Consider the following 12,272-nt stretch of genomic DNA (forward strand, 5'->3'; position numbering starts at 1 on the left):
GACTCTTCATTTGTCGGAAGGGAGCGAACAAGTAAACCCTGACATAATATATGGCCTCTATACTATACAATGTACTCAAGACATTGTTGGCTGTCCCCATCAGAGATCACAACCTAATTCTCTTATCTCTGGGTAAGGTCTGGAGGGGCACTGAGCATAAAGTAGACATAAGGAGTCTTATAGGCCATGCAATGAACCCTGGAAAACCTGGTATACTTCCCTATAAGTCAGTGGCCGACCTTCAAACAGGCCTTGTAACATGACTAAGGACAAATGGGAATAGTCCAATTTCAAAGGAAGCAAAGCAACCCAAAGGTGTCCAGACACATTAGGACTTGTTCAAATTATTCAGATGCCCCAAGGTTGGCGTATGCATGGCATGTACGTTAGTTTTGAACACGCAAACCTATGGGTGATGTATGCCCCTCTATGCTTAGATAGAGGCAAACGTTACAGCTTTCTATTGGTGGCATATGTTACAAATATGAAGGGATCAGAGCCGTAGAGGTAAGTCGGTTGAACCTGCCAATTATCTCATGCATATGGTGTGTCCCAACTCTCCCCCAATGGTAGACGTCACGGTAATGAAAGAGCCGGCATTTTAGATTTTAACTTGCCAGATTCTTTTTTTCCCACTGCGAAAACATGTACGCTCTACTTGGTCATGGGTTGGATACGACTTACCGCTATCTAAAAGGTGTATTGGCAGCATTAGCATGGGTATTCCAATCTCAGAATATGCCATAAATTATAGTTCCACACCTACGTCAAGACCAGGGTCCTCCTTATTTTCACTTTATGCAAATGAGATCTGAACTGCCCCGTGGGCGGTTCATATGCAGAGACTGGTCTGGGTTCACCCCCTTGTTCAGCCCAAACCCAGCCCTCCACATAGTGATTGACATCTCCAGTTTGCATGGTGCATTCCAAGGGAGCTATAGATGTCAACCACTACTAAGTGCATTGCATGGTTCACATCCTAAATAGGGAGATTTCGAAAAGACAACGAGCACTGTAAATGGAAGGTATCATTACTAGAGATGAGCGAGCATACTCGCTAAGGACAATTACTCGATCGAGCATTGCCCTTAGCGAGTATCTCCCCGCTCGGGAGGAAAGGTTCGGCTGCTGGCGCGGGTGACAGGCGAGTTGCGGCAGTGAGCACGGGGCAGCGGGGGGGAGAGATGGAGAGAGATATCTCCCCTCCATTCCTCCCCGCTCTCCCCCGCCGCTCCCCGCCTGCAGCCGAATCTTTTCTTCCGAGCGGGCAGGTACTCGCTAAGGACAACGCTCGATCGAGTAATTCCCCTTAGCGAGTACGTTCGCTCATCTCTATTGGCTACCCATCCCGTACCTATGGTTGTATAAATTTAAAGGGGTTGTCCCGCGCCGAAACGTTTTTTTTTTTTTTTCAATAGCCCCCCCGTTCGGTGCGAGACAAACCCGATGCATGTGTTGAAAAAAAAAACCGGATAGTACTTACCCGAATCCCCGCGCTCCGGTGACTTCTTACTTACCTTGCGAAGATGGCCACCGGGATCTTCACCCTCGGTGGACCGCAGGCCTTCTGTGCGGTCCATTGCCGATTCCAGCCTCCTGATTGGCTGGAATCGGCACACGTGATGGGGCGGAGCTACGAGGAGCAGCTCTCCAGCACGAGCAGCCCCATTCAACACGGAGAAGACAGAACTGCGCAAGCGCGTCTAATCGGGCGATTAGACGCTGAAAATTAGACGGCACCATGGAGACGAGGACGCCAGCAACGGAACAGCTAAGTGAATAACTTCTGTATGGCTCATAATTAATGCACAATGTGCATTACAAAGTGCATTAATATGGCCATACAGAAGTGTATACCCCAACTTTGTTTCGCGGGACAACCCCTTTAAGGGGAACAACAAGCCTGACAGATTTTCTTTAAGCTGACCATACACATTAAAAATACCCTTTTTGAACATGGCCCTGTGTTATCTTGGTAGCCACAACAAACTGCCGATTTAGCGGGATGAAGCCATGGCCAGCCAGACATATACAGCAAAGTAGTATTACATGGCAGCCCCTATAGTGAATGCTGGTCCGTGGAACCCCCCTCTATGGCATCCATTTGCCCCTAATGTGCTACATGGTCAGGGGTTGTTATTGACAGACTAGGCACTTGATGGATTCATAATGTAATTTGGGCATCACGGCCTTTTTCATGTGGCTATCTAACGCCAAACTACTACATATTTATCAAACCATAGTAGCACATTTTCCAATACTTGGGAACGTACCAGGAAAGGTAGTAAAGTCCTGCGGTGTGCCGGGTACGGGTACGTTTTTTTAAAACAGTTTTGACCTTTGCTACTTACAAAAGTACCAGAAACAAGAGAATCTGACTTTATATCTAGCCTGTGGCACATAAATCAGCTATGGTGGGCACTGCATTGGGTACGACACTGGCGCACCACTCATGTTATGAGTATATTCATTATATTAATGATGAACATAAAAAATATATAAAACTCATAGAAATACATTAAGACTAGATAAACATACCAAATAATACTATAACATGATTACTTACAGTCTTTGTGCCGTGCTGCAGCGTGATCTCATGCGAGTCTGGGATCCTTTTAATGGGGCTCTGTGAGAGAAAACACACATATATGGATACAGGGCAATCACTGGCGGCTGCAGACATTTGGACAGTATCTGTATATTCTGGGAAATGGGCGAGTTTTAGTTAAATGGGTTTTCCGGGACTAAAACAAAAATGTTGAAGAGGCAATGATTGATGGAGAATTAAAAGAAGAAAAAAAAAGCGATACACCCTTCCTTCAGTGGTGCCCAGCGCAGGATCGCCCAGTCCCCACCGCTCCGATCCAAGAAGAAGCCATGACGGTACACGAGACCATTCAGCCAATCACAGGCTTCATTGGCCATGAACAGCATGTGATCGCTGAAGCCTGTGATTGGCTAAGTGGTCACATGCACAATGAACAGCAAGAGCGGGGCTCCTGCGACGCATGGGTGGAGGGGTGGGGGGTACTGGAAGCGGTATGGCTTAATGCTTTATTGTACACCATTCTGTGCCCCCAATTATTTTTTGCCCCCAAACCGCAGCAATGCCAATGAAATGTCTGTTAACATGTGATATGTATAATAAAGTCCAGATGTGGCCCTACAACACCAAGATAGAGCGCAGAGACTATTATATATGAAGGAGTGTTAACCCTTTGCAATCCAATTTTGGATTCAGGGTTTCCTAGGGGTTTTTCTCTTTCTGCCATTATACAATGGCGCCACCTGCTGGCTAGAGCCAGTACTGCGGTATTAGACATGCTGGAAAAGCCCCCGACAACAGAGCGCCCAGTAATATACAGTAAGAATACCCTGCCGGACGTCTTCCAACATCAGAAGATGTGCAGTCTTCAATCAGAATGTCTTTAGACGTCAGACAGTGGATTGGAAAGGGTTAAAAAGGTGCATTATAGTATCCTTGGAGGTGAATATAGATATGAAGCATCTCATTAACATTACAAGGTTTTTCCATGATTAATAGATTTGTCCTTAAAGGGGATGTCCACACCATTAAGGAATTCTGAATTAAAGGGGTTGTATCAAGATTACAAGTTATCCCCTCTCCACAGGATCAGCGATAACTTTCTGATTGGTAGGGGTCTTACTGGTAAGACCCCCACCGATCCAAAGGAGGAGTTCCCAAGCGCCACCATCCTTCTTACTCTTGGCTTACTGCACCACCAGTCGTGCGAGCAAGCTGCATTCACTTTCAATGGGACTGCTGGTGATAGCAAAGTGACAATTGCTCGGGATGGGTGGGGGTCTCAGCAGTGAGCTCAGGAGTGTAGAACAGTAATATGGAGCGCCTCTCCCTCTTTGGAGGACTGACCTGTCTTCCAATACACAGACAGCCAATTGATGGCGAATGGACAATGTGTAATACCTAATTTCCTCTGTGGAGGTGCTGCAATAAAATTGAACACTTAAGGCTTATACACAGGCGTATTTTTGCCAAGTATTACACGCGCAATTTTAATAAAACCCATTGATTTCAATTTTTCCATGTCCTATTTCAGTGCGCATTATACACCGCCATAGGCCATTGAAGTGAATGGGCGAGCGCAAAAACACAGTGCAGGAAAACCTGTGCTTTCACTACGTATTTGTGCGGTAAATCATTGGCCCTGCTACATCCTTTTATGTGCGCCTAAATACGCACGGAAAAAAACCCGCCGGAGCAGTCGAAAAATAAAAGCAAATGGGATTTTTGGTCACATAAATACACAGCGTATTTACGCAGCCAAAACAGGTTTCCCCACAGATGATCGCTGGGGGTCCGGGCCGGAGGGCAACCTTGATCTATTTTTGTCATGGGACCCTTCTAACAAGTAGGGATTGTCCGAAGCGGAGAACCCCTTCAAAGTAGAACTTCGGGTTCATAGTATAAAAGAAAAAACCAATGTGGAGAATTCGAGATCTTGTAAAAACGGTAATCATCAAATTCTGCATCTGCTGTGTCATCTGACAACGTCCCCAACACAGATGTCCTACGTACATTGATGAATTGTACTCTACTTGTGCCAAATCCATGTAGCCCCCTCAATAAGATTACAATCTATGGAGAAATAAGGGGGACACAAGAGGTAGCCGTGTCTGTTGTGTACGATGATCCGGCCATCTTCTAGATAAATAGAGTAGCATAGATAGCACTTTGTGAACACGGCCCCATTCACCTATAGTATCATAGTACTGGGTTGGTAGGGACTCCGGCGTTCTCCCGGTAGCCCTTTGTGAACACGGCCCATTCACCTATACTATCATACCCATGGGTTGGTAGTAACTCTGGCATTCCACCGGTAGCACTTTGTGAACACGGCCCATTCACCTATACTATCATACCCATGGGTTGGTAGTGACTCCGGCGTTCTCCCGGTAGCACTTTGTGAACACGGCCCCATTCACCTATACTATCATACCCATGGGTTGGTAGTGACTCCGGCGTTCTACCTGTAGCAAATTGCGAATACAGCTCTCTTCACCTATAATATCATAGTACTGGGTTGGTAGTGACTCTGGCATTCTCCCGGTAGCCCTTTGTGAACACGGCCCATTCACCTATTCTATCATACCCATGGGTTGGTAGTAACTCTGGCATTCCACCGGTAGCACTTTGTGAATACGGCTCTCTTTACCTATACTATCATACTCATGGGTTGGTAGCTATCATACTCATGGGTTGGTAGTGACTCTGGCATTCTACCGGTAGCCCTTTGTGAACACAGCCCCATTCACCTATATTATCATACCCATGGGTTGGTAGTGACTCCGGCATTCCACCGGTAGCACTTTGTGAACACGGCCCCATTCACCTATACTATCATACCCATGGGTTGGTAGTGACTCCGGCATTCCACCGGTAGCACTTTGTGAACACGGCCCCATTCACCTATACTATCATACCCATGGGTTGGTAGTGACTCTGGCATTCCACCGGTAGCACTTTGTGAATACGGCTCTCTTCACCTATACTATCATAGCACTGGGTTGGTAGTGACTCCGGCATTCTCCCGGTAGCACTTTGTGAACACGGCCCCATTCACCTATACTATCATAGTACTGGGTTGGTAGTAACTCCGGAGCTCCACCAAAGATCAATTTTGGTTGTTTGTGTCAAAGGTGAAAAACGGGAACTTTCTACTCCAAGGAATGAGTTATGAAAAGGGCCGCAACAGGTTATAACGGTGGGAAACCTCCACAGCCGTCCTCCAGAAGAGTGACCGCTCGCTGACATTACAAACAGCGCCCTGTTTGCTCTGCTGATTAGAGCATGACAAGCCCACGATAAATACCGACTTCTTGCTGAATATGGCGCTCACATTCCAGCCCTGGAGATTCATAGAGATGTAATTCAGACAAATCCATCAAAACACCAATAATTAGCGCGAGGTCCCGGTGGGGAAATTCCTCTGTTTGGTGTAACGTCTCACATGCAGCACAATGTTTGCTTAAGGGGAACTCGCTCCAGGAAAACAAGTTTATTTTACTCCATTTTCACGAATGTCAGTTGCGCTCCGCCGCATTCACTACACATCTGCTATTAGTCTAGGCCAAGACTGGGAAGAGAGTGCAGACCCAAGCGTATAAAATGTGCAAACTAATTCTCATTAACCAAAATGGTGCTTTTTAGAAGAAATCTGATTCAAATGGTCCTTAAACGAGACCCTCCGATCCTGGACAAACAAAAATGGCCGCACCAATTCTCTGACTACCTGATGAACACTGTGTATTAGTATGCATTGCTACTATGAAGGTCCCCCTTACACATGACAATGGGCGTATAAACACCTTACGGCCATCCCATGGCCTACCACTCGACTGGCGCGCTTGTGAGAGTCATTCAAGTGAACGGAGGCGGCGCATGCGGGTTTCGTTCGCCCCCCTCCCCCCCCATGTTCATTAACAGTAAACGGGAGTTACTAAACATTGAGCGGCGCCTGTTTACGCGGGCCGACAGTTGCTTGGTTTTAAGTTCTGCTAAAAATTGGAATGCCAGGAATTTCTGCGCCGTTACATCCCTGCTAGCGGGCACCGATGCATGCCCAGTGATGCCCAGTTCGCTTCAAAGTTCCTGGGAGACTTCCATAGTTCCTCAAAAACACTGCAGAAGTGAGCTGCGGTAGCGGTGCAGTTACTGCGCTGTACGCACGCGTGGGACTTCAAGCAAAGTCCAAAGCAGAACCGCACTGCAAACTTTAAACAGGACGCAGTTCTAATAACTGTATTGTAATGCGCCGCGCACCGGGTCTCCATCACATTAATAAGTCGTCCACATTAGGCTTCCGACACACTTGTCGTAATCCGCGTGAAAAAATGTCTGTGAGCATAGCTCCATAGGCTACAATAGATCTGTGTGCTGTCTATGCATTAAAACGGATAGTACACAGACCAAAATACACTAAAGTGGCGGAGGCCTCAGAATGAGGAAATCCAGCGATCTGAGTGACTTCCAACGAAGACTGGTCATCTGTGCTAGACTAGCCGGGGCCAGCATGTTACAGCCAACCGCGGGGGATTTTGTCATGTAACGGTGTGGAGAGTATCCAGAGAATGGTGTGATGGAGGAAAACATCCAGCAAAAGGCGTTCCTGTGGACGGAAACAACTGAACGCTGAAAGGGGTCAGAGGAGGATGTCAGGAATCGGTTTAACAGGTGCTGTACAGTCAGGAGCAGCTGAACACAACACTGGTGCTCCAACTAACGTGTCTGAATGCACAACTCGCCGTTCCTTGGGGGCTATAACAGCAGACGACCAGTTCCAGCACCATTGTGTCTAAGAGAAACACAAAGCTGAGACTCCAGGGGGAAGAAGAGCACAAAAATTGTATCAACTGGTCAGATAATCCAGATTTCTGTTGCCCCGTGCTAATGGGGGGGTCATAATTTGGTACAAGCAGCATGAATCGATGACCCCTTCCTGTCAGCACCTCCATCTAATCTGCTTCAACTACAAGAAGCTTCCTGTCCGCAGGGGCCGATACTCCTGCAGAATGAGGTCATCACCTGGTGGGATCTACACCCTGATGAACTCCTGCAAATCTGGAGGCCGAAGGAGTCCAAAGCTCTACAAGGTGGGTCTGTTATAAAGGGGCCGCTTATAAAAGAATAAGGAGATGACGGCTCGCAGACCCTGTTCCCGTTTTGCACATGACCCCTTTACCACTCTCAGCCTACAGATAGCAGTCACTGGGCACGACGACGACGCCACATAAACACTTTGGCACGAGGTCACCAGAAATGAAGAACATACAAGAGGAAAAATTCCAGCATGTCTTGTATGTGACCTGGCAGGAAATGACTAAAAACAGCAATAAACTTGGACAAAAAGAATCGCTAAACAATTATGTATTATGGAAAAAAGGATGTGCACGCGTATCAGCACACCAGCCGCGACCCGAGACAATCGCCAGCTACCAGTCCAGGAACTCGTACTCGGAGTCTGCTAATTATATAAGGCTGCTTCCCCACCCGCCACAACTGAAGAGTTACTGCATAAGGACATGTATGACCATAGCAGACAAACGGCTGCAATATTTTTCCAGAAACAGCGCCCCTCTTTTACTCACAGGTGGTATTTGGTATTGCAGCAAATTGTAACTACTTAGCAGAAGAAGAATCGTGAAGGCATTCCGTTTAATAGATCCGTATTTTGTTTTGTGCGCGTTCAGGAGGTAATCAGAAAAAGATAATTGGGAATGCTAAAAAAAAATGGATGTGTTAAAAACGGACAAGGAAACTAATGTTTCCATTTTTTCGGCAGATCTGTCTAACATTTATGAATCCATTTATGGGAATGTAGACGGAGTCGTTAAAAATGGAAATCCAAACGCAGATGTGAGCAGAGCCTTGGGGTACTTCACACCAAATTAAATTTACTTTATTACGAAATTGGTGCAGATTTTTCGCACTGGAAAATCCACACCAAATCTGCAGCAAACTCCACAGCGAAAACCGTGTCAAAAGCTGCATCACTGGTGCGGTCAGGCCGCGACCCGCATCAGATCTCACCCATTTAAGTGACCCACACCAATGATGCAGATTTTCACATGGTTTTCCTCAAGGTTTTGATGTAGATTTTGGAGCCTCCAGCACAGATAGGGCACAACATGGCGTAGGATGCCAAAGGGCATGCCTGAAGCCGGACAGACCCCATTAGGGCATGTTTACATGTAGGAAAAAAATCCACACCAAAAACAGCATCAGAATGTGCCCCACTAGTGAGGATTCTGACCCGGACTCACAGCAGACTTCAGCCCTTCAAATTCTGCAGCGGATCCAAATCAAAAAACGCACCAATGTTGTCAAGGTTTTGATGTGGATTTTGGTGCAGATTTTCAGCTTTGGACAACTTGCGCCATTTCTGCTATGTGTGAACGTACCCTTATAGTCAGTGGGATCCATTTGTTGCAAGAACTGTGGAATTTTCTGTTTGGATTCTAAAGGCCCATTTACACTGGACGATTATCGCAAAAACTTTGCTAATCGGCAATCGTTTTAGCGATAATCGGTGCTGGGGCTCCCGTTTTTCGGGCACTTTTTGCTGATCATTGAAATCAAGCTCACCTAAAAATCATCTCTCACTTTTATCAGTAGTTCTCCACGGGGAGTGCTGATACCATTGTTTCCCCGTGGAGAACAAAGGATCTGAGCACAGATAACAGCCTCAGGCTATTAGCTGCGTTCAGGAAGGCTTCATTTGCATACATAATTGGTATTTAAGTAACTGAGAAGCTACTTAAATACCAATTGCTTTTTATGCAAAATAATCACTCTAAGCTGTCGCTCAAACTTTCGTTTTAGCAATCTTTGAGCGATTATCTGCTCGTGTAAATGGGCCTTAAGGCGGAACCGAACAATGGGAAGCGATAGTGCTGGATTGAACTCAGCCTTAAAGCCCATTTACACACACAGATAATCTTCAAAAGATTGAAGGATCAGCGATCGTTTTGCATAAAGTACTAATAGTCACTAATTGCTATTAGAACTTTATCAGCTTTATTTGCATGCAAATGAGCTTCTGGGAGCTGTTGCAGAACTCAGCAGGAGGTCTGAGCTCTGTAAGTAGCTCTATTGTTCAGCAAGGGGCTCCCCATGGAGAATTCAGCACCATGGACAGCAGACACAGTGTCAGGTGCTGCTTATCAGCTGTTCTGCCAGAGGGGCTGACAGCTGAGAAAAGCTGAGACAAAGCAATCAGCTGTTATAAGCTCTCAGGGGGCAGAGCACAGCGTGTGGTCCTGCTTATCAGCTGTTTTGCTGAACAATGGTTTTCAAGCAGAACTGAAAACCGTAGTTCAGCAGAAAACTGAAAGATGGGCACTTTTAGATACAACGATTATCTTTCAAATTTTGAGCAATAATTATCGTTGTGTCTAAATAGGCCATTACACAGTCGACTCAATGTTCTTGTATAATACTATATTAACCACGCAGTGACCACTATAAGGGCAACATATAGCAAGTTGCTATACAGAGACTACCCCTGCCTATAGGTCTCCCACTACATTTGCTTGCTCCATATTGCCCCCATTCCGTTCTACGGCAGAGGCATTCAGTGGAACGGCTGCTCAGGACCAGGCATACTATAACTAGTGCAGCCCAACCAGAGACAGATAATCATGTCCCGGGTAGACGCCGAGCACCATCTATAATACAGCCCGGTACCGAACAGCCCGTTTCCCATCGGTCTACACAATAGAGTTGGCTGCCGGTATTCTCTATACACACGGCTCACTCCCCAAAAGGGCCCTGCATGAAAACTGAAGCAAATGATCCAAGAATTAGCTGCTAAACACAACTCAGCTACACCAATACTGCAGAGCAGCGATGTGTATGAGCACAGTGACCCCTACTGGTCAGTGCTATATAAACATGTAATGTTAGCAGTGAGAATTCTTTCCAGATGCCAAATTAAGAATTCTGCTTTGTCATTTCTCAGTTCTATTAGTTGCCCTCCTTACATCTGGATCCGCAGGGTCATCTCTACGTTTCCCAACTCCTGGACACAACTTCTAGTTCTGCACATGCGGCAGTTGGGGATTGTCATGCAGCCGCTGGGCCATTGACTGATTTGGTTTTGGGCAGCTCCTGAGGGGCACACATAGAAGGCTCTTGGTTTTCACCTTTTAACCCGTTTTTGAGGGATCTGGTCTTGGCTGCAGGGACCCTCAGCCTGTTACCCTATGAGTGGTCTTGGCAGTGCGATGGCAGCTGACATGGATGGGTCAGATGCACCATAGTGTGGTCCCAGTGGCACAGGCAGAGACAGTCAATATCGTATAGTCAGGACAGGTGGAGTTCTTGCATAAATGGAGACACAGGCAGAGGGTCAGGACAGGCGATAATCAGATAGATCGGGCGCAAGTTACAAGCCGACGTGAGGATTTGGGAAGATAAGAAAGCTGTGTCCAACCAGGAGCCAATCACAAAACAGCACCACTGCAGAAGCTAACTAAAGCTGTAGCTCAGGAACCCTCCAGTAGGGGGTGAGATACCTTAGATAACCCCGGGATGGAAAAGCTGGATGTGTGCACTGGCCCTTTAAGAGGCAGGTAGATCATGCACACCTTACACATGGAGGTGGCAGAAGGAGGGATGGTGTGGTGACTGCTGCACATAAGACTTGGCAATCGCTGATAGCCGTGACTACAGTGAGAGAAGCCAATCATTACAACCAGCAACGGTAACATGGATGCATAAGATCAGCTATTCAGGTTTACAGAAAAGCGGCGTGACTATCCCATATTGGCAGCCATCCAGCTGTAATGAAGGATACACACAAGATCAATTTAAGTTCTATTTTTTTTCTCGAGAATAGAAGAAAAAAAAATAGTAGCAGTTCTGACAGCGGCATTTATATGTCCTGATCGGGATTAGAGATCTTGAACAGCCCTGTCGCTATAAGATAGTAGGGGTGTCATGGCAGGCTGGGGGCTTCTGAAAATCTCCAGGGTTGCCATGATCGCTTGCCTATTAAGTATGTGCCTGTGGCCTGTTATTAATAGGTAGCCAGTTAAAATATAGTATAATGCAATACTGTAGTATTGCATTATACTATATAGGCAATCAAATAGTTCTTGCTATCGCTGCGTTTGTTAAGGGTCCATTTTATTCTCTTTTTTTTTTTTTTACACATCACATTATGAATTCCATGCGATAACTGCGTCGGAAAAGGAATCCGCATTGCGTTTTTTGGGTCATTCCGTCGCCAAGACGAATGACATAAACGAAAACCCTCCCAAATGGTTAAATTGTGGATTTTTTCTCGCACTTAGAAACGGTTTTTAAATCTACTCATCCTGCAAAAAGCAAAGCCTCGTGTCGAAGGGTCACCGGAAATCAAAAGGTAAGGACTTTTTGAAAATGAGGATATAGGAACTGCAGAATATGTATTAATGACCCTTTGTCATGAACGGGATTAGGAGTCTCCCCCTACCCCCCAGGACCAATCCTGTCCTGTATTACACAGGCAACCAGTTGCTATGAATGGACAATGTGCAATGCTTCATTTCCCCTGTGGAGGCACTGCAGGGAAAGCGAACGCTTATCGCCAGGGTTTCCCACAGATTATAGCGGATTGCTGGGGATCCCAGCAAGAGATCATTAGTGATCAGCTTATAGTCAAGGAGCCAGTCAAAGGAGAGACTGTCAAAAATGCATGACCCCTTTAAGGACAAAACGAAGCACTAAAATCTGTAGAGGAAACTCGCGC

The 12,272-nt window shown here is 46.3% G+C and overlaps 1 protein-coding gene across 3 annotated transcripts in view; it reads right to left on the reverse strand.

Annotated features, from left to right (window-relative positions):
- The window catches only part of WDR70 (WD repeat domain 70), a 215,453-nt gene that overhangs the window by 184,760 nt on the left and 18,421 nt on the right, over window positions 1-12,272 (reverse strand). For all 3 annotated transcript variants that reach the window (XM_066602410.1, XM_066602409.1, XM_066602411.1), the window contains exon 6: window positions 2,567-2,626. In XM_066602410.1, the coding sequence (XP_066458507.1) occupies window positions 2,567-2,626 (60 nt within the window). The remainder of the gene's footprint in view (window positions 1-2,566; window positions 2,627-12,272) is intronic.

This window comes from Eleutherodactylus coqui, chromosome 5 (genome assembly GCF_035609145.1).
Source record: "Eleutherodactylus coqui strain aEleCoq1 chromosome 5, aEleCoq1.hap1, whole genome shotgun sequence".
Taxonomy (NCBI): domain Eukaryota; kingdom Metazoa; phylum Chordata; class Amphibia; order Anura; family Eleutherodactylidae; genus Eleutherodactylus; species Eleutherodactylus coqui.